The sequence below is a fragment of the Poecilia mexicana genome, unplaced genomic scaffold, assembly GCF_051168715.1.
Source record: "Poecilia mexicana isolate PSO_F unplaced genomic scaffold, ASM5116871v1 scaffold_11, whole genome shotgun sequence".
Classification (NCBI taxonomy): Eukaryota; Metazoa; Chordata; class Actinopteri; order Cyprinodontiformes; family Poeciliidae; genus Poecilia; species Poecilia mexicana.
In genome coordinates this window covers 15,642,923-15,668,736 of record NW_028263380.1, presented here as the reverse complement: position 1 = coordinate 15,668,736, position 25,814 = coordinate 15,642,923, and the positions used below count along the sequence as shown (strand labels likewise).

Here is a 25,814-nt window from a genome sequence, read left to right as displayed (position 1 = left end):
GTCAACTCCATAACTGACAATTTACAAAACTTTGATGAAATTTTGCGAAATAAAAGCTTAATTTTGGTATAATGTAAAGATTTCATGGACCTGACGAGCTACAATATGGCCTCCTTCAGAATAACATCATATAAATTGAGGTAGTTTGGCATTTCGTCAACTCCGTCAGAGTTTTTTTGACTCTTTCAGTGAAATTGTTGTCAAATCTCACTTAATTGTGCAACTAATTCATTTTAATGTATTTTACATGAATTGCATTACTTCACATGTACCAAGTTTTTCATTTTACTCACTAGTTTGTCACCACCTTCAGTTCTGTGTCAACTCCGTCATGCACTGTCAACTCCGTCAGATGGACTTTTTCTTGTTTTTTGTTTTAAATAATATTTATTTTATTTCTTGAGAAGCATTTGTCTGTAAATTGAGTAAAAATATCACTAATGGCGTATTTTAAAAATCATTTTAGATTTATTTTTGTCAGATGGTGATGACAAAGTTTTGGGTCAGGTCGATTAAAAATGTAATTTTTTTTTTAAAAATTCGCAACTGGGAGCCTGTACCTTAGCATCTTCATATTTTCTAAACATTATATATATATATATATATATATATATATATATATATATATATATATATATATATATATATATATATATATATATATATAGACTTCCCTGTAACGATACAGTGTGAAATCATGGCTGTTTTAAAGTTGTATGTGTGTCTCTTTGCATTTGTGTGTGCTATCTATAATGTGAATGCAGCTTGGCATTTTTACCTTGCCTACAAGGTTAGCTTCACCACAGGGACATCAATCACAACAATCTCATGCTGTTCCCACACACACATATTTAAAGAAGAACTGCATGCAGACATTATTTTAAAAGGCAAATTTAGATGTTTTTAATGCTTGACGTTTATCTCCATTCCATTCATGACTTACCTTTATTGCCTCGGCACGAGTTATGTGCTTTCAATGCCCTTAAGGTCATGGTAAATATTTTTAAAAAAGCTTATTGTTTCATCTTTATCAGAAATCTTTTTCTCCGGTTGGACCTGTGTATTTACATGTTCTTTTTTTTTTAATGTATTCCAATAAATTATGCTCTGGTAAGACAGTATAAAATACATTATGTAATAATACATTTTTGATGTATTCAAGATGAAGATGAGCATGGATTACAATCGACGAACTGGATTCAATACACAAAGAGCTTTGTGAACTTTTTTTTGTCCGCCACTATGTTTTACAATGGCATTTAAGAATTTGATCATTAATTGTTATTGGTTAATACTGAATAAATAGCAGCACATCGTTTTGTTTTATTAGAGTTAGACTTTAGCAGTGGTAAATGAAAACGGCAACAAAAATTTAAATAACGTTCTCTGTTCCACAATTAAAGTTTTATGTTCACTTGGAATAGTGGGAGCTAGAAATACAATTAACAAATAAGTTCTATCATAGCGACTCTTGTTTTGTTGCAAACTGGTGGATCTGTGCCTTAGTAGTGGCACAAAACGGAATCATTCCTAACTTAAACATCCATCACAGAGAGGAGAACCATCAGCCTGTAGAGGCCTTCAAGAGGTACTACGGTCTGGGATAGGAGTGGCGGGACCCTTTCACACACCGGCGGGTCTTTCAGCAATGTCCCGGCCACATTGGCAAAGAAAATTATAGTTTGTGCGAATCACTTCACAATGGACTCTTAAGAAAACGACCAACAGGATTTGCCAACAGACTTCGACTGGAGGAAAGCGCTGGCCCTACTGTTCAGCGCAACTCTGCACATTAAACTTGATTTACCATTCAGAAACCGCTCGCTGCATCTTTTATGCTTTTCAGGAGGCTCCGCTTCTTCTGCTTCTGGGTCTGATTCACGTTCAAAGGTGTACAGTTGTAAATTGTGCATCTGTTTTGCAGCCATTTTCATGCGTATAAAGTGTGATTGTAACGACTGAGTTGGGAGGCACGGCCAGCAACGGCTTATTTGCATAACAGTTTTATAGCCCTGAAACAGCTCATTCTTACAGGTGCATAAATGCACAAAAAGGGCTGAACTCACCAGGTTCAATCTCATCTGAGAATGATGGTGTGCAAAATTGCAATAAACATGTTTTGTATAGCCCATATATGTCCCCTTGCTTGTTCGAGGAAGCACAGTAGGTCCCCTTTAGACGGAAAAGTAAATAAATCCTACAAACATAAGTGACCTGAAACTGCGTGGAGAACAGACATTGTAAGACACATAGTAAGTGGAGCATATCGCATATCTAATCCTGTGTAGTTTTGGCATTATTTTTGTTGCAAACCATTATTACAATCCTCATCCAATGGTCCTAAAGCTTTTCTGAAAAAGTTAGGAGTGAAACTCCTCAAGGTTACCCGCAGTTGTCAGGCGCAAGTGACATCAGCTTATTATCTGGATCATAGTGTGTAATTAATTGTATGGGACACAATAGCTGCCAAATCTCTGTCCACACAATGCATCACTTTGATGCCTGGATAATGTAATTATTGCAAAAGCCAGCCAAAGTATTAATTTCTGGACTGAAGGATAGAGTGGCTGCCTAACATCAGAAAAGTATAGAAAATTATCAATTAATGATGCCTAGAAAAAGAAAAAAAAAAACACCCAAGAATTCAGCAACGGGTTCGTACCGCCAATACGAACTGCCAAATGGTCTATTGCCTGAATTGGATACTCTTCTAACCCCAAAGAGTCTCCAAAAAATAATTACCAGTGTGTAATATCTAAATAATGAAATCGTATTTGCCGTAAAGTATTTCTGTGCCCCACGGTAGATAAGAGTGTAAAGTGCATCAAATGATATATTGAACTCTTATCTGACTGACATTAAATGAGCTTGTGATGAAATTATAGGGAATAGCTGCCAAACCCTTCTGCGCTGGTACAGGATAGAAATTACATCAAATGATATATTGATTTGATATTCAGCACTGTCAGATGTCCACTGGCCACCTGAGTAAAATATAGGCTGTCATGGTACGCAGTTAATATCTCTGAGCACAGATGTGTGCCTCTTCGCGGCGGCAATGTGCGAGTGTGACAGGGTGGCCACTTGTCCAATGTCAGTCCATTATTCAGCTTTATATGAGCCAACCAATCAAACGGCCTCACTTCAGGGTCTCCACCTCGGTCCATCCAATCAGCATTTCATGCCAAGCAAGAAGGAATGTCACCTGATTACCATAACTAGAAAACAAGTGGGGTCATGCTGACATGGCAGTTCTCTGGGCCATGAGCAAGGCAGCGCTCAGAAGCGGCATTCGGATGCAGTGCCTTCGAGGTCGACATTGTGTGCTAGTCAAAAAAAGAACCTTTTCAAACTGTGTCACTGCCACATAGAAAATAAAATATAGAATTATCTGCAGCCATAATAAAATGCAATGCGTCAGTTTTTCATTATTTAAAGCCATTTCTAGGGGTTTTCCCTCAAAATTTAATCATCTTATAAATTGTTAAAATGTCTAACAGCACTGTGTTCCTCAGGTGCTGTGTTCCTTGTTCTGTCAGCAGATTTTTTTATTTATTTTTTTTTATTTCAGAGCTTCCAGTTCTTTTGGTACAGCTAGTACAGGAAGTAGAAAAGCGATGCCGAAGTGAAAAATCTAACTTCAAGAAACTGCGTGGTTATGCTTTTCGTTTATGCAATGTGAAAAGTTTTATTCTGACAACTGGCCTGATTATTCCCAAACGACGCTCAAACAGGGAGTTGCACCTTCCTGAGCGAACATGGGGGAGAGAGAAGGCGGAAGGATTTCAGATTTATCTCAATAGTTTTAAAAATTGAGACTCAGACATTAGCTTTTGTTCACCTTCTTGTTTTTGGTTTTTTTGCTGAACTTAATTTTGCGTTGTCTTTATTTTACTGTTTTGGTGCTTTGGCATCTTTCTCGGGAAACTGTGGATGATCTCTTTCAGACAGCTGTTTGAACCTCGCTAATTGGTTATTTGTTCACTTTAATCGTTAGGAACAGCGACGATAAAGCAATCTCATTATAGTTTTTCTTGCCTAAACATTATTCCTTATTTATCAGCCAATAAACTCCTGAATTTCATCTTTCACGAGTAACATGCATCTGCAAAATAGAAGTACAGACCATATGCCTTAGCTGACAAAGATAAAAGCACCGTATGAAACCATTTCCTCGGAAGGGGTGAAACTTAAATGTTTTACGATTTGGATCCCATGCAAAGATCCTCTGGAAAAAAGCGATTAAATTTTCTTAAAGGAACTCCTATTCGGCAGATTGGAGTCCAAGTTTTTCTCTGTGTTGTTTGCCTCTGTCAAATAACTTCGGAGTTATTCTAACTCCTTAATAACTCCATCTTTTTTTTCAGAATATCAGAAAAATGTTTGAAACTTGCCTATTCGAGAGTGAGAAAGGGAATAAGTTTGCCACAAACAAAAAATAAAATGCAACATGAGATCCATTTGCTATTGGATATCTCACATACTCGACCAATAAAAATGGGCTCCAGTTATTGCTGAGTTGCGGGAGAAAAGTGAGATGGCGATATCGACCGAAAGTGCTGATACTGTAGCGAGTTGGAAGATGAAGAGAGAAACTCACAATCTGAGTCGTAGGCCGGCACCGAGGATTTGTTAATGATGAGGGGGGGGGGCGGGGAATCAATCATTTGTTGTAGAAACTGAGAAAGAGAAGCAAGGATCTGATGAGAGAGATGAGATCTTGGAAGCCTTAGAAGCATCCACTCTCAGATCCAAGCAGAAGACGAGCGGCGCTGAGCAGCTGCAAGGTGTCGATCACCACCGAGCAGAGCCGCTCCCCGGCAGCTAGTAGTAAGCAGGCTCCAGCCTCTGCAAACACTAGGAGTGGAGGTAAACAACCTTTCTTCCCATGGTGCAAGCAACTTTCTTTATTTTATTTTTTTTTTTTTCCACTGAAATAGTTGAATAGCAAAAAAAAAAGAAAAGCTATTAGGGAAGAAATACAGATGGAATAGCAGAAGTGGAAGTTGTACAGACTAAGCGTATTGGAGTGGCATAGATAATTTGTAGACTAATTTGTTGTGACCCGTGTGCCCTTTGAAAAGAATTGTGAATATCTTTGCAAATGTTAATAACACATTGCCACTATTACAATTTATTTTGTACAGTTACACCTTTTATATAGAGTTACACAGGCAAAGCCTGAGAAATCTTGTTCTGGGGCATGAAACGTGCTTGATTTTGGTCTATTGTCAAGCGTTACCAGGCTGCAGAAGCTAAACTTGGCTAAAGTTGTCCGTTCTTCACTTCAACTTGTCTAATGTATTCAAATAGCAAGAAATGTACATGAGGCAAGCACCCTCCCTCTGTTTTTGTTGTTGTTGTTTTTATTAGTTGCCAACTGGACAATGAAGCTTTTATCATTGCTACATCACAACCTAAATCCACGACCCCCACTGACCTTTGGAAAAAGTCAGCCACTGCAAGACTAACATAACTTAATTTAGTGATTTAAGGCATAACAATAAAGGATTAATTTCAAACTATTTTGCCGCCTCGTCCTACCAGAAAACAAAAACGGTGAAAAGTCTGCACACGAGGAGTTACAATGGGGGCTTCAGGTCCCTGAGTGTTTGTCCTATTGGTTTGATGTTCAACAATGATAAGTCTTAATAGAATGACCTTCCTGATTGGAACAAGACAAAGAGTCTCACTAACAATGTTTAAGTGAAACGGGGAGATGGCGGACTTCGAGCTGAAATTGTTCCTGTCTTATTGTTTTGGAGAAGCCATACACTTTGTGAATGCAGCTAAATACCTGAGCCAGTAAATGTCCAGTGACCTTACATGGGCTGTGATCACAGATAAAGTAATTAAGAAAGCTCATCAATAGCTCTTTTTTATGAGGATTATGAAGCATGCCGGTCACTGACTTCTTTTATTACTCATATGTGGTTGAAAGTGTCCTCTCTCGTTTTTTTTTTTATGCCAGACTGGTGTAGAACTTTTTCTGGAGGGCGACGATGTGCGGCACAGGGTGGTTAGCGCTTATCACAACATTTCCAGCATCTTCCTTCCTATTCAAAATGGAATTTGTATCAGCAAATACGGAACCGGAGCCAAGCAGATAATGATGGCCATACACAAAGAAGAATGGATCCTATATTGGTTTGGCAATGTTGTGGCAACTTCCTGAAGGCGGAGTGGAAAGAGCAGAAGTTTTTAAAGAGACAGAGGCCCAATTTCAAGGTCTTAAATTACAGTCAAATTTCTTTTAAGTCATATTTATGCATTTGGTAACACTTTATTTGAAGGGGGGTGAATAAGACTGACATGACACTGTCATAAACATGACATAACACATGTCATGAACATGAATAAGCCTTCATGAATATTTATGACTGTTGTCATAAAGTGTCATTCGGTAAATTATGACACTTTTAATACAAAGTTGACATTATTCAAAATGTCTTTATGACAACTTGACATTAACCAAGAAATCATTACTGATATAAATTTGTTATAAAAGTATTACTGATTGCACTTTAAAAATTAGGTAACTTTATGTTATTAAAGGTAAAGTTTAAACAGTGATGATTTCTTGGTTAATGTCAAGTTGTCATAACAAAGACATTTTGAATAATGTCAACTTTGTATTAAAAGTGTCATAATTTACCAAATGACGCTTTATGTTATGTCATGTTTATGAAAGTGTCATGTCAGTCTTATTCACCCCCCTTCAAGTGTTACCATGCATTTTTATAACAACTGAAGGTTGCATAGTTACTTGGCTGTGCTATAAAATGGCACTGTGTGCCTGGAAAATATCCAATACAGCCAGTTTAATGTGTGTCTTTGCATAAACAGAATATTTTGTGTAAACAGTGTATTCTTTAGACTTTGACTTTTGATGCAGAAGCTCATGTGGAGTCTACTTTGTCTGTGATGAGCTTCACCCACCCACTTTATAAACTATTCACCCTTCTCTCAGACAATCAGCTATGCAGACTTAGAGGCTGGACACAGTTGATTGTCAGCCTCTGTCTTCAGGCTTACAAACTCTGCTGCTCTATTTTTTGGAGTTTTTTTTGTTTGTTTGTTTTTTGCCTTGTTTTTTCAGCTTGGCCTAAGTAACAAATGTTGTTGTTCAATATTTTTTGGGATCTTGTTGATTGACAATAAATCAGTGAATCTGAATTACATCTGTTTGAAGAAACAGAGGGCCAGTAAGCTTGGACTCCAGGGCCAGTTTTGAGTCTCCTGTCATTATTAAAGCAAATCTAATTTATAAATGTTGACACCGCTCTCACATTTCCATTCGGTAAAAAAATCCTTTTCAGTAATTCTTTTCCATGGCAGAAATTTCCTTCTTGAACTGACCCCAGTCCGTTTGGTCATTAGCTTCTCTCTTGCGCGACAGCTGTAATTTGTGTTCCCTAAACTGAAGCAACTCTGAAACCTGTGTAAAAATAAAATAAAAATAAAAATTGTAACGATCTCTTAAAATCATACTCGTGTGGCAGCGGCTGTGTGAATGTGGGTGTGTTCGGTCCCTGTTTCTATCAGTAGGCTTTCCAGGGGGTCTTCTTGATGTTAAATTTAATAAGTCATGCTACAATAACCGCAGCTATTAGATATTGCACACATGATAGCACACAGCTGCACAGTCCTACAGTAGCTCGCTTGCTGAATACACCCTTGCAAAAAAAAAAAAAAGTAGTATCCAGTAATGTTATCTCTGCACAGCGAAGATGTATTTGTTTCAAACATACACCCTAAAAGACAAACTCAGTCTCTGCACCTTTTAAATGTGAACAATAAAGTCCAGAGTGTAAACAAAAGGTGTCATTCACTAATGACCTGTGATGAAACTGATCAGCCCTAGAGGCAATAATCTGGCTGTAGTCTACCAGTTGATTTTTTTATATGCCACTTAGCATCACTAACCTTACATAACCTCCCACTGATGTAAAGTCATTGTGTTGGTTAGTTTAAAGACAGAATATCTGTCAAAAGACATTCTGTCAAACACCTTTATGAAGAACAACAACCTTTAGTTATAACTCTGTGTTTATGCAACAAGATGCAAATGATGGTCTTGTCTATTTAGTTATTTTAGTGTAAGTTAATCAAAACTGTTACTATCACACATTATCAGTGCTGATTTAAAAAAAAATCAGAATTAATTGCACACATTTTGTAATATTTTTAATGCACAGAGACAAACAGAAGATCATAACTAAACAAAAAACAGACAATTTAAGACATTTCTGACAAACAACCAGACCATACATGACGTAAAGGGGTTGGCTGGAATGGATTTGAAAAGCTAAAAAAAAAAAAAGTATTCATCAAATGTATTTATTTTAATTGATTAAAAAAAATTAATCAGATTAATAAGACTCTGGTGCTGTGGTTAATCACTATGCCTACATTTGTTTGGGAAATTTAAATTTGTGAGTAAAAACAACATACTCCTCTACACATACATACGAGTGGCAACAAACTTATTCAGAGGAAACTGAATAAGGAATATTCTATTTTCTAGTTCTTGGGTGCCAGGCCTTTTTTCTGAGGTCAACTGCCCTTAAGCCCCATATTAAAACCGCCAGTCTTTTATTTTCTCAATGCAAACATGTCTGAAGATCTCAGTTTTCCAGAAAATATTTTTTTATTATTATTATTCAGGAAATAATTTTGTTTTAAACGTTAACTTAGTAATATCTCTCTCCATCCATTTCCTATGGAACATGTGCGACAGTGACTTGTCCTCATCCATCCCTGCAGCCGGTGTAATTTGTGAAAATTCAAACTTTGTGCAGACAGATGTGCACTGGCGACACAACATTGAAAATGTTCCAACTTTTGTTGCTGCGGTCATTGGATCAGTAAAACTTATCTTTCACTGCTGTTTGTCGCTCCCGTGTGTCACTCCCATAATGCACTGCTGCGAACTAGGTAACCCTGTATAGGAGAGAGGCTTTTTGGTCAAAATAGGATCGTTTGATTAATCTGCTTAATGTAATATGAATGTGTTAAAATTTTCAGATTGATGTGTTAATGCATTAATGTTGACAGCCATAATTTATTTACTGCTCTTGAGTGACAACTATGGCATTTGTTTAATTTTAAAACGTCTCTCTTACTCTGTTTCCTTTTTTTTCATTAACGGTTATTGATCTAGTCTTAAGGATAAACTGTAAGATTCTGTCTGTGTGCCAATTCCTTACCTCTCTGTCTTGCTAACTCCTGTTTCCAACCTCGCTTTCTGTCTCTCGCCCCTATTTTGAAGCCATTGTACCCTTTCAGATTACAGAAATGTGTCAGTCGGTTTGTGTGTGTGACTGTGTGCATGTCTGCGTGCGCGTTCGTCAAAGTGGAGCTTTAGCAGAGTGACACTGATGTCAGACACATAACGATTTCCTATTGGCTGTCAGCCCCCGAGGCCTAACGACCTGTTATTGATCTGACCAATTAGCATTCTCACCTTTAATTAATACTGAAGTCTGATGTGTGCATGCAAGCGTGAGCACACACACACACCCACACATACATACAGTGGACTTTTAATTAATTATAAGGCAAGGGGCTGTAAAGAGAGATAAGAGAAGATTCAGAAGAAAGAGATAAATGTGGAAAAAGAGTGAATTTAGTTTATTTTTTTTAAAAAAGCCCCCATGAGGCGACTGTGTTTTGAAAATAAAAGATAGCTTTACTTATGCATTGTGAAAATTGAAAATACATTTATTTCAGGGTCACTGACTAACATTTACTGCTTTCCAGCAAACATAGACAGACTTGATGAAAATCAGCTTGTCAAAAACACACACAGTTTATTACTCTGCAAATGAATCATCCTGCTGGTGATAGCTGTGCAAAAAACAGTATCCCCTTGCTCTGAGTGCGTCAAATATCGTATTTGCAGCAACTCCCAATGCACTTTTCTTATAAGCTTAGGTTTATCGTAAAACGTGTCCGTTCTTGCAAACGTCTGCAACACTGAAACGTGTTGCCAGTCCATCTTATGAAATCCGACAGCGTTTGTCCTGTCCTTCTAAAAGAAATAAGTCAGCCCTCTCATATCAGACAAAAGCAAATAATGTTGAGTACAGAAAAGTATCCTGCAAGAGTAGCTTAATCCAGGCTATGATGTTATTCAGGCCTGATGGCAACAGCCTGTAAACACAGGACAATTAGAGAGAGAAGGGGGGTGTTTTTGTTTTTCTTTGCATGCATGTGTACGGGTCTAATGAAGTTCTGTTGGCAGGATGTCTTTGGGGGGGGGATGTCTAATGGTTTATTGAACCAGGCCTCAGAGAAACATTGATCACAGTATCAAGGAGCCGTACCCACACAGACATAGATACACAAGCAAAACACACATCTTTATCCTTGCGCGCACACACACACACATGCAAGTGACATGCACACACACTGGCATTGGAGGGTTCTCACAGGCAGACTGCTGAAGTGGAGGTAAAGAGCTTATAATTGACATCTGCATGTTTCTTTGTGAGCAGTCAGAGAGCAGCTCATTCAATTAAATATGGGAAAATCGCTTGGCTCGGTGAAACTAAGTACATCTTTTCAACTACCATTGGTGGATGAAAATTTGAGCCACAAAAAAAAAAAAAAAAACAAGATAATTGTGACTACTGGGTTATTGTCTTTCTGCGAAGTGATTAACTTGTTTCAGGCAGCCAAGTTTTATTCATCTTCACTTGGCTGAGTCTAATTATGTATATCTGTCACATGAAAGTTTGCAGCTATCTCCATTGAATTTCAAAGAGGCAGCAGATTTTTTTTTTTTTTTTACGTCCTGCATTAACATGAAAGTGAATCCCTTATTGGCTCGAGTGATTACAAATTTGAGTGCATAGCGACCCCTAAAGTGAAATGTATTTCTCATTTAGCTGCTGGCAGATAATTCAAATCTTATTTCAGTCATTTCAACAAGAGAAACATAGGTTTTGGAAATATTTTTTTCGTCAAATGACTTTCAAAATCACTTCTGACAGGAACTGGCTCAAATGACTCTTTCTGGTAATTTAATTGGATTTGAAAAATAAGTGATTTAAAATTACACATTTGTCCCAGAGCGCAGCAGAAAAAGGTCATTTTACGCAGTAATGACTGACCAAAATATATATTGTTCTTGCCACAGTCCGCTTGGACCTGCTTCATGATTCCACTGAATTGAGAATAGTGTTTTCATTATTTTCCTGCCAGCAATCCAAATTGAGAAACTTTTCGCACTGAAGAGGGTGCAAATGTGTATATATGTATGTATATGGTCTAGAAGGATCTAATTTCCCCCCAAATGGCTCTGAACAGTCTGCATATGGACAAAGAACATCTGGGGATCTGCAAGTATTATGCAAATAAAATGGGTAAAGAAAGACGGACAGGAAAAAAAGACATTGGAAACAAAATTTTCTGTCAGCATTCCTTGTCACATTCAAGCTAAGATAATCAAAGCAGCACAGCTAGCTGTTTCAAGAAGTTACCTAATAGTCTGAAATGCTAATTTACTTATATCTTCCTCTTTGGCTTATCTGGTTTTACATTTGATTCTGCTACTGTTTTGGATTAATTTGATATGTTTGATTTGATTTAGTTTAGTTGATGCATACTTTAATGGTCAAAATGACCAAAGTCACTTCTTAGCATTTGTGCAATGGCATGACTAAAATTTAGAAGTAATAGCGCTTTACTCTTTATTTATGAAAAAGGCAGCATTGAAAGTAAGCATCTATGTAAAACATTAGTGCCAAATTCCCCCTACAGGCCTCCTTGGGAACATTTTCTAGTTGCAACCTGGGTGTCAGAGCCTTGTCTTACTGTCGAAATTTGATTAAATCAAGAATTGAAGGTAACAGAGATGGGTTTTAGCTACTTTAACGCCAGTATTTTTCTCTTTCTGTGCCAGGTTTGTACCCTGCAACATTTTCTTTTCTGTTTAAATGCTAAATGTGTCAGTTCTGAAAAAGCAAATTATGCATTACCCACGACTGTGCCCAAGCGATGAACAAAACACAAACATGGGTCTCCTGTGTAATGTCCAATGCATGCCTCTTACAAATCAATTGGAGAAAACAAACAAAATAATTAGGAAAAAGCAGACAGATACAGGCTCAAAAATTTTTTTCCTGTTTACTGCTCGAGTAAAATATGACCAAAAACAGCACTGCGTCGGTCCCTTCGGGGCCAATTAGGTAACCAGTGTGTTTTGATGATGATTAAAACACACAAATTATGCTACTATTATCAACTTTACAGCTTTGCTAAATCCGGCATTCTGTTATAATTTTGGAACTTTTGTATTAAGTGTTCATGTAATCACATCTGAAGAGGATGATTGGAGCAGAAACAGGATGATTGGAATAGGAGCAGGGATGGCTGAGTTTAAAGGCAGCTGCCCTAAATAGTGATCCCTGTTGTGAACTGCTGAGGCAGAGAACGGTCATTATTTTTAGATAAATACTGCAGAGGCGTGTAATTCTTAGCTTGTTGGGTCTTGACAATTTAAAAAACCAAAAACTGGGCAACTTAAAACGTGTATCTCTCACTGTTGCTTTGGGGAAAGACTAACAGAGTCTTTCTAAAAGTGTGATCCATTTTTGTTCTACTGAATCTAAATCATGTCTTTGACTGAAAGACTGGAAAAATGGGCACTAAAATAGATTTTGCTTGCCAGGATGGGGAAACTTTGTGACAAATGACGCTTATAAATTGTGGAGAACAAAGATCATGTTGGGGTTTCTGGTGGCTACCTTCTTGAGCTGGTTTTATTCTTTATCTACAGTAAATGCCCAACACAGGATCTCTCATACACTGAGGATACAATTAGATACAAGTATAATGTTTCTCATTAGAATACAATTTTATATCTTGTTATTGTTAAGGACCTAAATGTGTTTCAGAGTTGCTTGTTGAATTTGAATGATCTCCACCACTTGGTTCATCAGAGAGCTTTTCACTCAGTGTTCCCAGGACCAGAACTAAATATCCAGAGGCTTTTATGCCTGTGTCTTTGTGGGCTTAAAACCTTTTATGTGTTTATATCTTCCAAGCTTCCCTGTAGCTACTGGAGCTCAATAGGACTTTGAGCCCCTAAACTCAAAGTCCTATTGAGTTCAGGGGCTCAATAGGACTTTGTTTGGAATAACGTCTGTCGTCACATCCGCCTTTTGTTCCACTCACAGGACGGCAGCCGGTGACGACTGTAGGAGGCTGGAGCTGTGCCAGATTGTTTTATCGCTGTGCTTTGCCCTTCTCTACAGATTGTGGATGCTTTCAGACTCCATTTGCACTTTTTGGCTCTTCTCTTCACACTCATTTTTATTTATTTATTTATTTTTTAAGAGTCCTGAATCAAAGGTCTGACGTTGCTCAACCTCTTCCTAAATTTGCAGGACGTAATTAGACATTTGAGAAATGTCTCTTGGTTTGCTTTTCATGTGGTCAGACTATTTGTTATTAGGTTTTTCAAGCAGAATCTAAAATTGCGTAGGAAGACGTCGCTGAATATCTCATTCCGGCGTTCATCATTGTGGATTTAAACATGCACATCCACATAGAATCATCCATCGGCTAGCACAATTGTTCAGCTGTCACGGAAGGAAACTGAGAAAATAGCTGGTTGAGCTAATTGGTGACAGTTCCTTGACACTTCTGCAGTAACATTTTAAATGCGGTATAATAGATTGAACTGACAATTTTGTAGATTTGCTTCAGTTAAATGAAAAAAAAAAAAAAACAGAAAAGCATTCATTTCATATCAAAACATTTGAGCATTTGATAAACCACTGTGTATTTTTCGTAGCTGCTACTGAATCTTATTTTAACTTAGTAAAATAGATTTAAAGTTTTCTCATTTTGAGTTGTTGTCAAGCACTGAATAGCATGTTTTATAGTGACATGTAGAGTCCTTACAGTGCATACATGTGTTATTTCTTATCTTATTCACCAGTAGTTCAAAAACATGTTTTCATGTAATTCTTTTCTGATGCAAGTTGTCTTTCTTTTGTTGGTAGCCACACAAAACTTTCAAAATTGTGACCTTAAATATGCTGTTTGTGTGAATGAATTTTCAAAACATATGCAGTATATGTAAATTTGTGCACAGATAGAGAACTGTAATACTTTATCACTAACTTTATACATATTTAAAAAAAAAAAAAATCTCACAAGCTCTTCAAAAGAGTGAACGGATACATTTTACCTCCAACCGTTGATACATGAGTGTCCTCAAACTTCATTTGTTGCTGAACTAAGTCTTGTGTGCTGTAATACTTTCCATATATTGTCCATTTATGCATAAGGTATGGAAATGATTTCAAAGAAATATCCTTTTAGGTTTTGTCACAGCAAATTTAAATAGATGGTTCCTTGCACAGATTTGTGCTGTGCATCCAAGCATCTTGATGCGCGTTCTGTTCATGTATAAAACCCGTCTCGTCGTTTTGTATGAAAACTACTGCTGACGGAGGTGCAAAACCTCCATACTCAGTGCATCATCCCTCTTGTTCTTTGCCACTCCTTCCTTTTTTTCCTGCTTGCTCCATAACTTCACTGTCCTTCATGGCCCCCTTCTCAATTTCTCAGGTTTGCCACATCATCTGTCTCACTAAAAAACCCTAAAAAATCAAGGGAGCACTTTCACTTTGTCCTGCTGGTATTTCATTCTTCAAACCATTCTCAGGATTCCCACATTCTGGAAGGGTGAGGGTATGACTGAAATTGGTTTTAGGCCTAGAAAAGTCTGGTTGAAAACAGTAAAAAAAAAAAAAAAAAAGTGTAATTCTATTTTCTTAATTTGTCGATCTTTCCATCCATCTAGTAGTCTGTTCAAACTTGGGTTCAGTTATTTGCATCTGTCTTTCATCCATCAATTTATTCCTTAATTTTTTTAACTACCATCCCTTCCTCATTTTTCCATCCATCCATCCATCCATCCATCCATCCATCCATCCATCCATCCATCCATCCATCCATCCATCCATCCATCCATCCATCCATCCATCCATCCATCCATCCAAATTTGAGTCTGGAATTCTAAAATAAACATGTGTAAAAACTGTGTTTTTACACACTGATTAGTTCTTTTTACCCGTCTTTCTTTTCCCTCTTTTTTTCCTCCTCATCTCTTCTTTAAAGTGAACTCTACATTAATTGCTCATCTTGGGAGAAATAAAGCGCAAATGGTTATGTCGGAGAGGGTGTGAGATAGAGTAACTGGTGGGGTCTCCTTTGCATGCGAGTCTGTGTGCATCGCTGTGCATTTGCGTGTGCGTAAGTGCATCTGCTTAAATGACAAATGTAGATGGTACTACAGATGGCCCATAAAAGCAGCAGCTTGTAATGAAACAACTGAGACTGAAATCATGGTTATGGTGAACTGGGGAGAGAGTGGAAAATAGAAAGCGAGGTGTAGATAAATAGGAAGATAAAGAGGAATTGGTTTAAAAGAAGAGTGAGTATGAGGAAATAAGAGTGGGCAGATCGCAATAAACCACGGGGAAAAAAAAAAAAGAGTATCCACCATTGGACACTAAATAAAGTTACCTAATTAAACTACGACAGGATTCTCATAGTAAACTAAACAGACAGCCAAAAAAGGGATTTATGCATCAGGAATGACCACATCTGAGAAAATAGTGAGTAGCAAAAGACAACGGGATGAGATTCAAACTTTTTTGCTGCGTCCAGATCAGACGTGTAATGTTTTTCTTAAAGTGCGCCAAGAGCAGAGAATTAACCTGCTGGACCTTCGATGCAGTAGGAAGAGATGACATTTGACTTTCCCTTAGGCTGTGGCGAACCCCAATATCAGGCAAGTCTGACTTACAAAAATAAAGTTGATTCCATAACTAGTGCGTAAATTATACCGTGACATTCGGGGTCGGAGTGATAGGATAACCTTAATAAATTAAAGTTCTATAATCTGCAAGAAGTTTTCTGCGAGAAGTTTATTGTTGTTATTTTTGCCTAATGGTTGTCATCAGGATTAATTATAATGCATCAGATCCATCCCAGTGGTTCACAGGGCCATAAAGCACACAATGAACTTTATAATCAGTTGTAGTTGGATGTCACGTATATCCTATTCTGCTGCAAAACTCTCAAATAATCAGAGGAGCAGATCTACACGAAATACCATATCCAAAGATTACCATCAGAATTATGAAGACGAAGATAAAGATGCAATTACTAGATGGCATTTGCAGCTGCTTCGTTCCTCACTACCAATAAAGACGCGGTTTTAAAATGAAAACTGTCAGTTATTTACATAAAATAACACTTAAATAGCTGTTCAACTAGAAGCCTTAAGACATGCTTCAATTACTAAAAGTGATATTGAAATTTATTTAAAGCTAATAGAAAAACACAAGCTGAATCTTATACTTTATATATATATATATATATATATATATATATATATATATATATATATATATATATATATATATATATATATAAAAAATAAGCAGAAAGTGACAATGCCTATCGGGAAAACAAACCAGACTTGCATTTTGCTCACAGCATGGATTATTAGTTAGACAATACTTTGGAACACAAAGGAAACACAATACCTGAAATAGATACCAGTAGGCATTTTAATAACTATAATCATTCATGTTTAATTTATTCATTTTCTAGATTGAATTTATTCAATCTAGAATAAATTCCACAAGTGTGCCTCCAATTAACTCAAATCAAATCAGCTACAAATGTAACTTGTGACAAAGTTCATCCTGACTTTGTCCCAAGGTAAACACTGTTTGCCATTTGTTCTCTTGTCAAACTAATAAAAGATTGTCCTAAAATTAGTGAATCAGTTTAAGGCCTAGAAATGTGAATTAGTTTAAAAAGACACTTAACCAAAATTAATCCAACTATATCAAGACAGTTTTTTCATGCATTTTTTTTTTATATATATATATTTACGCTGTATAATTCTAACTTGCTTTATTTTGGGATTAGTAATGCGCCCATTAGGCGTCTGCAGGTTGTGCTAAATGCTGCAACACTACTTAACTGGAACAGGAAGGTCTGAACACATGACCCCATTTTTACTTCTCTCCACTGGTAGCCTGTACACTTCAAGATCTGTTTTAAAGTTCTGTTATTTTCTCTTCATTGCCTGGTGTAACTGATGTTTGGGAGGAAGTGATCAAAAAACCTTGGACTCAAGGCTTTGGATTGTATACACTGTGCAAATGATTCTGTCCACCTGGATACCACTGCTGATATGACCCAGAGTCTATAAATATCCGTAACTGATACAGTGTCATTGGACCAGGGAATAGGTGCAGATTGTATCCTTTCCAGGTGTTAGAGTAAATTGGTGATTTTTCTCCTGTAGGAAAAAAGGCTTGAAGGAAGGCTGGAGGAAGGGTGGGGGCAAATGAGGCAGAAAATAAGGGAAAGTTTATTATAAAGATGATGGAACGCAGGCTGAAATTGAAACAGCTCAAATGGGTTTACGTTGTCAATAGCGTATGTTCAAACGGATAGAAATTTCTCTCTGCTTGTGTGTGAAAGTAAATGTGTGCCTGATAGGATACTGAAGAACAAACATCCTGACACTGAGTGGGGCCATGCTGACTTGCTAAATCGATAGGCCAACAGGTCGCGACACCAGGCCAACCTGACATCCAATCACAATACAACACAAGGGATCGCCACAGTGATGGATGACCCTTGTTGTGTTTGTGTGGATGTGTGTGCGTGCGTGCGTGCGTGCGTGCGTGCGTGTGTGCGTGCGTGTGTGTGTGTGTGTGTGGACCCATGTGTTTTTATCCAAGTGTGTCTCATCAGTGTATGTTTCTCTGTCACTGTGTGTGTGGAGATAAGCAGGATGGTGGTTGGAAGGATTTCTCTGAGGGTCTTTAGTAAAACCGTTTGCCTCTGGCTGTCTTTTGTTTTTTGTTTTTTTGTTGTTGTTGTTTTTTTCCACTTTATGCGCTGTGGTGTGGACTAAAACAAAGGATAACTTCAAACCCAACAGCTTTCAGAATGTGTTTTTCTTCATCTTCATCTTTAGAAATATACAGTTGAAACTAGATATTCAGATACTTACATACTAAATCAAATAAAGGCAAATATAATTTTTTTTTTTCTCACTGTCCGAAGTTAGATGAGACTAAACTTCTCCTGTTTTATGTAAGCTAGAATGATCAAAATGATCTCCATTTGGTAAATGTCAGAAAACGTACAGAGAAAATAATTCGGAGATTCTTTTTGTAACTTTTTTGGGAATTAAGAAGTTTACATATATTTTGTCAGCATCAGGAATAATTGTCTCTTAAATGGTAAGATTGGAGTCAGATATTTTGAGTTTCCTTCCACAAACTTCTCAAAATAGTTTGCTGGACTTTTGGATCATTCTTCCCAACAGAAAAGGTCCAACTTGCACACACCTTTTTGGCTCTACTTACGACTTCTTCATATTTTTTGAGATCAGGGCTTTGTGATGGGCACACTAAAACTTTGACTTTATTGTCCTTAAGTGACTTTATGACCACTTTGGCTGTATGCTTGCTTAGGGTCATTAAGCATTAGGAACACTAATTTATGGCCAAGCTTTAAATTCCTGGCTGATGTCTTTAGATGTTGCATCAGCATTTCTACAATCTGTTTTATGAAGCGCACCAGTTAAATCTGCAGCAAAATGGCACCACAACATGATGCTTCCACCCCATGATACTTGATACTTACCCTTTTGAAAAAAGTGTTTCAGTTTTTCCTCCAAATGTAACAATGGTTATTATGACCAAGCTGCTCCACTTTAGTTTAATCAGACCACAGGACATGTCTCCAGAAATTAAGATCTTTGTCTTTGTTGGCATTTGCAAACTGCAATCTGACTTTTTATATGTCCTTAATACTTTAATCTTCTGGGACACAGAACCAAGTTGGCGTGGAATGATGATTGGATATTCCCATCTTGTCTTGCATATCATTGTTTGCACAGATTATTGCGGCAAATTTGAGCATCAATAAATTGTTCCCAAGGATGATCCCCAGACTTGTGCAACTCCACAGTTCTGCTCCTGATATCCTGGCTGATTTCTTTTGACTTTCCACTCGTGTTACTAGAAAGCAGCATGTTCCAGGTGTAGCTTTAAGATACGTCCACACGTGTGCCTCCAATTAACAGTTAACCCATCATCTACTTTAACAAAAGTTACAAAGTTCTTTGCTGTTTTTGTCGAGTTAAAGTGCTATGGTCACTTCAGGACAGGACAGCAGCTTTTCATCTAACTTCAGTCTATCTTTAGATCACCCCACTCAACCCCCAGCCTACCTTTGGAAGAGAAAAAAACGTTTATTCAGCCAACCTTAATGAGCAAACCTTTACTTTCACATAATCCAGACGATCTAACTTTTCCATTTAATTTTAAGATGTGACAGAGCAGTGACATGCTGATTAAAGCCCAAGTTGTGACCAGAATACTAAAAATGCACTTTTTTTTTTGTTTTCAGTGTTTATATGAGAAACTTGCAGCTCCATCTTTACCTCCGAATTTTAATTAGAAGCCTCGTTTGCAGATCTGTTGAATTATTTCCGTCCTGCTTTCCTTTCTCTGAGTTTTGCCCTATTCACTCCATCTGTCCTTATAGTTTCATAGTTCTATCTGTCATGATGGCTACCGTTTGTTCCAGCACCCCCTCCTGACGCCCCTCCCACCACCTCTCTCATCTTTCTCTCTCTGTGTTGTTGCCTCCCCCTCACCCAATCTGTCTGGTTGCTGCTCCAACCCGCCCCAGCCTTCTATCTGTCTGAATAGTTTCATAGTTGTATCAATCAAGTTCAAACTATAAGACTGGAGTTGCTCCCCGTGCTCTCATCTAAGTCTCGGTTTATGGCTTGTAATGCCTCGTCACCCACTCGCTCCAGGTCTTTGCGTCTGTGTACGTGGATGTTTATGTGAGCACAGTTGTCCTTGCATTTTTGAATGAGAGCTGAAAATGGTTCCAGAGGGGCAAATATGAATGCTTTACTTCTTTTGTCTAAGGTTATTCAGTCTAATTTGATTTCAATATAAGTGCTTGCTTTACAGCTAGCATGCTTAGCTGTATATAATACACCAAACCAAAGCTTCATGTACATTTAGCACAAAGCATAGGGTAACAGTAATGTTTTGCCAATGTGGTGAATTGCATTTCTATTTTCTTACCATCCGTCTTTCTATGTGTCTCCTCCTGGCTTGTCGGTCACATTCAGGCCTTCTCAGTTGTGTGATGTTGTGCCTTTCAATTTTAAGAGTGAAATACAGTTATCCCTTTAGTTTACTGTTGCTCATTAGAGATAGATTTGAGTAGTATGCATGCAGCAAGTTTTCCAATCAAAAACTATGTTATAATGAATATTAAAAGTCCATGAACAGGTATTTAATCAATAAGATTAAGTGAGCTCTGCTTTTGCTCATCTTTTCATCTGGTGTCTCTCCGCTCCCTCGCAAACATTAGGCCGTAGGAGATATGACCTAATGTTTGGGGGAGCACAATATTGTCGTGAAGCTGTAAAATCAGGAAACATTCAGAGCTTCAAATATCTGACATAAAGTCAAAAAAAAAACATCTACATTCTTTATATAAATGTATTCAACAGCAGCAAATGTAGAGCAACAAGACCATCAAACACAACAGCACTGACAATGCCAACCTTGTTCTTTCAATAAGACACTTCTAAATTTTGAACATTGCTTGAGCTCGTGTGACCGAAAAGTGAATCAGTTGATCCAGTTTGACCTCCACCAAGGATCTGATGAGCTTTCCTTGAAATCACAGGCCCATTCTCCACCTAAGAGAAGGCTTTTATCGATGCTGAATGCTGAATGAATAACCATGAGATTGCATTTGTATGTGATCCGAGGAACAAAAAAACATAACAAGTGAGTTATGAGTTGTCCATTCTTGTAATTTAAGTCCCTGTAAAATCTGCACATTCCAGACTATAGTTTTCTGTCATCAAGTCACCTTTACCATATTGTGAAACATCCCCACCAGTCTAAAAAAAAGCTCACTTTAAGCAAATATTCAATTAGAACGGTGAATAAATGACTCCTTTGTCACTTTTTTCATATGTTAATTTCAGATTTGTTTTATCGAGGGGGAGAGGAGTGAAGGAGAATTTATAATCTCAAACTGATGGACAATGTGTTTGAAGGTTGTTTTCAATAAATTGCTCACTCGGTTTTCAGTTTCTACGTTTTGCAATTTGAAACTTACAAAAGTAAATGATATCTTTGTGGAGCCATACCAAATGATGGACTTCATCATTTGCCATTTCTGACCAATAGACAGGAATTCCACTACTGTCCAGGGTGAATGAGGATTGAGGTAAATCCTAATGAAAGACTTAGCAGTTTAAGCACATAACCTTTTGTATGCAAGGAAAAAGAAACTGATTTACTGATTCAATAAATGTTTGGGGGTTTTTTTGTTACATTTTAAGAAATGCTGAGTCTGAATGAATTTATTTTTCTGTTTTGTCTTTCTTTCACAGAACTACACAGTTCATCTTGTGGGAATCCAGGTGTTCCACCAAAAGCGGTGCTAAGCAGTGGTGGCCACTTCGCTGTAGGAGACCGGGTGCAATACAGCTGCGTCCCTGGTTACGTCTTAGACGGTCACGCTACGCTCACATGCATAACCAATGCGGCAAACATTGCAGTCTGGGATTTTCCTGCTCCTATTTGTCGAGGTAAGCATGTAAGATATCAGCCTTTTTGGTGTGCATGAATTATGAAGAGTTTATTTTATTCTAAAACCCTGCTCTCTAAAAATACAGCACGATGCTGCCAAAAATCCTTTAAAAAAATGCTACATGAAATTGTGTTGATTTGCAGTTGTTACAAAATTGTTGGGAACATACTCAGAGTATATAGTCGTGTAGAAAAATCGGATAACTCAATTAAATATTGAGTTGTTGATTAAGAAACAAAGGATTTACACAGGACGTAAAAATAGTATGCTGTGCGAAATAAGAGAGGACACCCTAATCTCTAACAGCGAGTCCGACAGCTGTGGGTTAAAGCGGCTCCTGCAAAATGTTACTTGTTGCTTCTTTGTTTTATACCAATCCTTGGTGGAATAACTGGTGCGCTTTCAGTCATTCTCATGCAGCTGGTCCAATTTCTGCTTCAGTATTTTTATTTTTTTATTTTACAAATGTTTATGCATTTTCTTCAAAGCCCCTCTGACACACAAGGGGATTCATGTCGTATTTTATAACATACATTTTGCCAGGTCCAACAGCATTAAAGAATCTCCCAAGCTATATCGCTATCACCTCTATGCTTCACAACTGGAATGGGGTTCTTGTCTTGTGATGCTGCGTTTGGTTTATTCAAAAACATGCGCTCTATTACGTTGTATGAATAATTACATTCTAGCCATTGTAATTATTTACAAACCCATTCCATGAACATTATTAATTTAGAAATCCTGGGCCTCTCCTAGGAAGTGACAGTTAAACCGGAAAAGAAAGACATGCATCTCATATCAACAGTTGCACGATGCCTGCCGTCCCACAACGACAAAATCTTGGGGTTTCTGAATGCTTAAGATTATTGCAGGCTGTTTTCAGGGGGGGACTTGACTTGAGGGACAGATTCGGGTTTAGTGATATTTGTTTTGAATGTCTTCTACTTGTAGACTATTTTCTATGAGGTGCAATGAAACCTCTTTAAACCTCTTAACAGGCTCAGAAGCTACTAAAGCGTCAACGTTCTGTCTGAAGCCCTAAGACAGCGCGTTAGTTTTAAATGTAACAGTACGCTAAATTCAGTCTATGATGTTTAGACGAGGCTAACCTGCCTCATAATCAGTATGTTCTCATCATGTAAACCTTATGTAAAAAAAAAAAAAAATAAAATATCAAGAAGTCTCTTAATTTATTCTTTATCAGAATTTGCATTTTCTATCACAAATTTGCAAAACAAAATTTTTAATATTTTCTTCGGCTTCACTGATATTACCCTTGTTGAAATCAATAATAATTGTCCGTATAAGGTGACTTGCGGAGGGTTTCTTAATTTCTCCACGACTATATAGCTCCTAAATTTTTTAGAGTAACAAAATCGAACAGTTTTAGAATAAAACTCTTTGTAAATGTGTGTGGACACTGTGTGTGTAAATGTGACAGGAAGACAGACAGACTACAGATGTATGTATATGAATGTTTCAGAGACACCAAGGAGGTTTTTGTGTCTGTGTGTTCTTTCATCCCCCCGCCCCACTGATCAGCGATGTGTGTGGGAGACAGGCCTGTATGTGAGATATATCATATGGCAAGCTTTATTTTTAGATTTTACATACATTACCTTGTTTCATCCCACTGTGGAGTTCCAATGCTTTGTAGGCGGATGCAAAATTAAACATGTCGACGCCAGAAGGCACAGAAGATATAGGTGTGTTGATGCTGTGTGCTTTAAAGATAAGGTTTGTTTTTATTATGTAAAAGTAGCAGGAAGATTTAAATTAACACAAACATTTATTATTATTATTATTATTATTATTATTATTATTATTATTATTATTATTATTATCTCCAGTTAAGTTTAGTTTATTTGAGCTATTTTGTTGATTTACATCTACATTTCAAAGACAAATATATTCTCTTAAGGGAAAAATTAAAAAGATTTATAAACGGTGATGCGCTGGCGTGGTGGTGCCAGTGCATGACCTTGTCTCTGTTGGTGTGCCCCAGGGCAGCTGTGGCTACTACCCAGTAACTTGCCACCGTCAGTGTGTGAATGTGCATGAACGGTTGACTGAGGGAAAGCATTGCGAAGTGCTTTGGGGTCCTCTGGACTCGATAAAGTGCAATACAAGTACAAGCCAATTACCCTTCACCGCACAGTACAATAAACAAACAAACATCTGTCCCAGTTTTATCGCTGCCAAATAAGTTAATTCGTCACCAAGTTTCAACAATTCTGACGTGGTCTCCATGCCAGCATTCCCATGGCACCAATGCAGGTGTGTTTTATCTTTTTTTTTTTTCTGAACTGGAAAGAAGCGTGATCAAAGTGATGGAAATGGAGCTTGGTGTCCTACAGAAAGCAGGAGCTTGATGTAAGGTTTCCAATGCCTTACATGAAAAGAAATGCACCATTCAGAGATCTAAATAAGAAAGCAATCAACATTAAAGACAAGCAAAGCTGTTGACTTGATTGACTTGTAATTATTTAATCTGCCAGAATTAAGAAATTGGTATTCTACAGTGTGGCTACAAAAAACAGTTGAACACTTCATACACCTTCCACTTCTTATCTTCCTTCATCGACGATATTTAAAATTCTTGAAGTCGTGTTCGAGATTAAATTTATGTTTTCACTGCCAAAGTCTCCTATTGACAACATTTACAATAGGTTTTACTGCAAGCTCATTAAAACAAATCATCAAAAACACATGTGCATTACTCTGAGGAGCTGAGTGATACTTTATTATGATTATGAAAATATATATGCCTCAGACTTCGGGCTGAAAAGAAGTCACACTACTTCATCTGGACATCTCAGTTAGATCAAAAGAGGGTCATATTTGAAATCACTTTCCTCGCTAAAAAGGACAATCACTGGTTGACCCGAAACATCAGTGCAAAGGCACGTCCATGTGGCGTTCGGAGGGAATGCGTCCTCTAAAAAGACAAATTAAATTTTTTGGTGATGACATCAACAATTATATGTTTTGTTTCACATACCAAACTTGGGATCTGTCATATAAAACCAGTAGTCTTTTATGACGTTTTAAAAAATATTTATCAACTCTATCCATCCTGTTAATTTTAAGGGAATAGTCATGTTGGATTGAACATTATTCACGTTATTTCACATCACAATGTATTTCTACCTCTGCTGCAGAGGCCACAAAGATGGAGAAGAGGTTTGTTCACGACCTTAAGTGAACTGAATTTATACTATCCATTTCTCTACTACACACATAAAAGACTTTAGGTGTTTAGAAACTATGCATTTCATGTAGAGCCGAATGCCTTTGCTCCTCCTAAGTGCATTCTGGTTGTAGATCTGAGAGGCAGCCTAGCATTATTGAGAGGAAGACCTTCAACACACAAGAGAGGGCACTTGAATCGTCATCACTTTTAGATAGCATCTGCAAATTGATTCGCAGTATTGAGTTTACCTCGTTTCCTCTTTAGTAATTCGATTTTTTTTTTTTTTTAATAAAATGAGACAAACCAGAGGAGAACTGCTGTGCCAAAATCTAATGTTGCAGTATTTAGTAAGAGTTGCAGTCCTGAGAAAATGCATTTAAAGCTAATCATTTGTTGTGCCACCTTTAGCAGCATCAAGCATTAGCAATGAATGACAGAGTCTATTAAGTCACTGTGACCCACTTCTCTTTGTAGGATTGTTTTAGTCCATCATATTGTGGATTTGAAAGATAACACAAAGATTTAAAAATCCAATTTTACATACAGCAAAAACCTATCTTGGAGATTTGTAAAATTAGTCGTTTTGAAGAAGTTAAAACGTCATGGCTCCTCTTTCCACTATACAACAAAATAATAATCAGGTAATAATTGTTTAAAATGTAACTTATACTCTACGTTTATACGGCAGATTTGCATTGTTTCTCCCTCATTCAATATAAAATCAGAATTAATCCAAAACAGTACACATACTTGAGACGTATACATAACATGACCTTATATTTTGCAAAGTGTACATCATTTCTTTGCATCTACATACACCAAAAGAGTTTAGAAAGTCCAACACTAGTTAGAACAATTTTACTAACATGTTGAAATGATTCAACTGATGCTTGTTAGTTGACAAATTTTAATATTTATTAACTTT

The 25,814-nt window shown here is 37.3% G+C and overlaps 1 protein-coding gene across 1 annotated transcript in view; it reads left to right on the top strand.

The window, feature by feature from the left end:
* LOC106924683 (CUB and sushi domain-containing protein 3) overlaps positions 1-25,814 on the top strand; it is a 392,355-nt gene that overhangs the window by 130,981 nt on the left and 235,560 nt on the right. Inside the window, exon 4 of the mRNA XM_088010270.1 lies at positions 21,497-21,694. Coding sequence (XP_087866396.1) covers positions 21,497-21,694 — 198 coding nt within the window. The remainder of the gene's footprint in view (positions 1-21,496; positions 21,695-25,814) is intronic.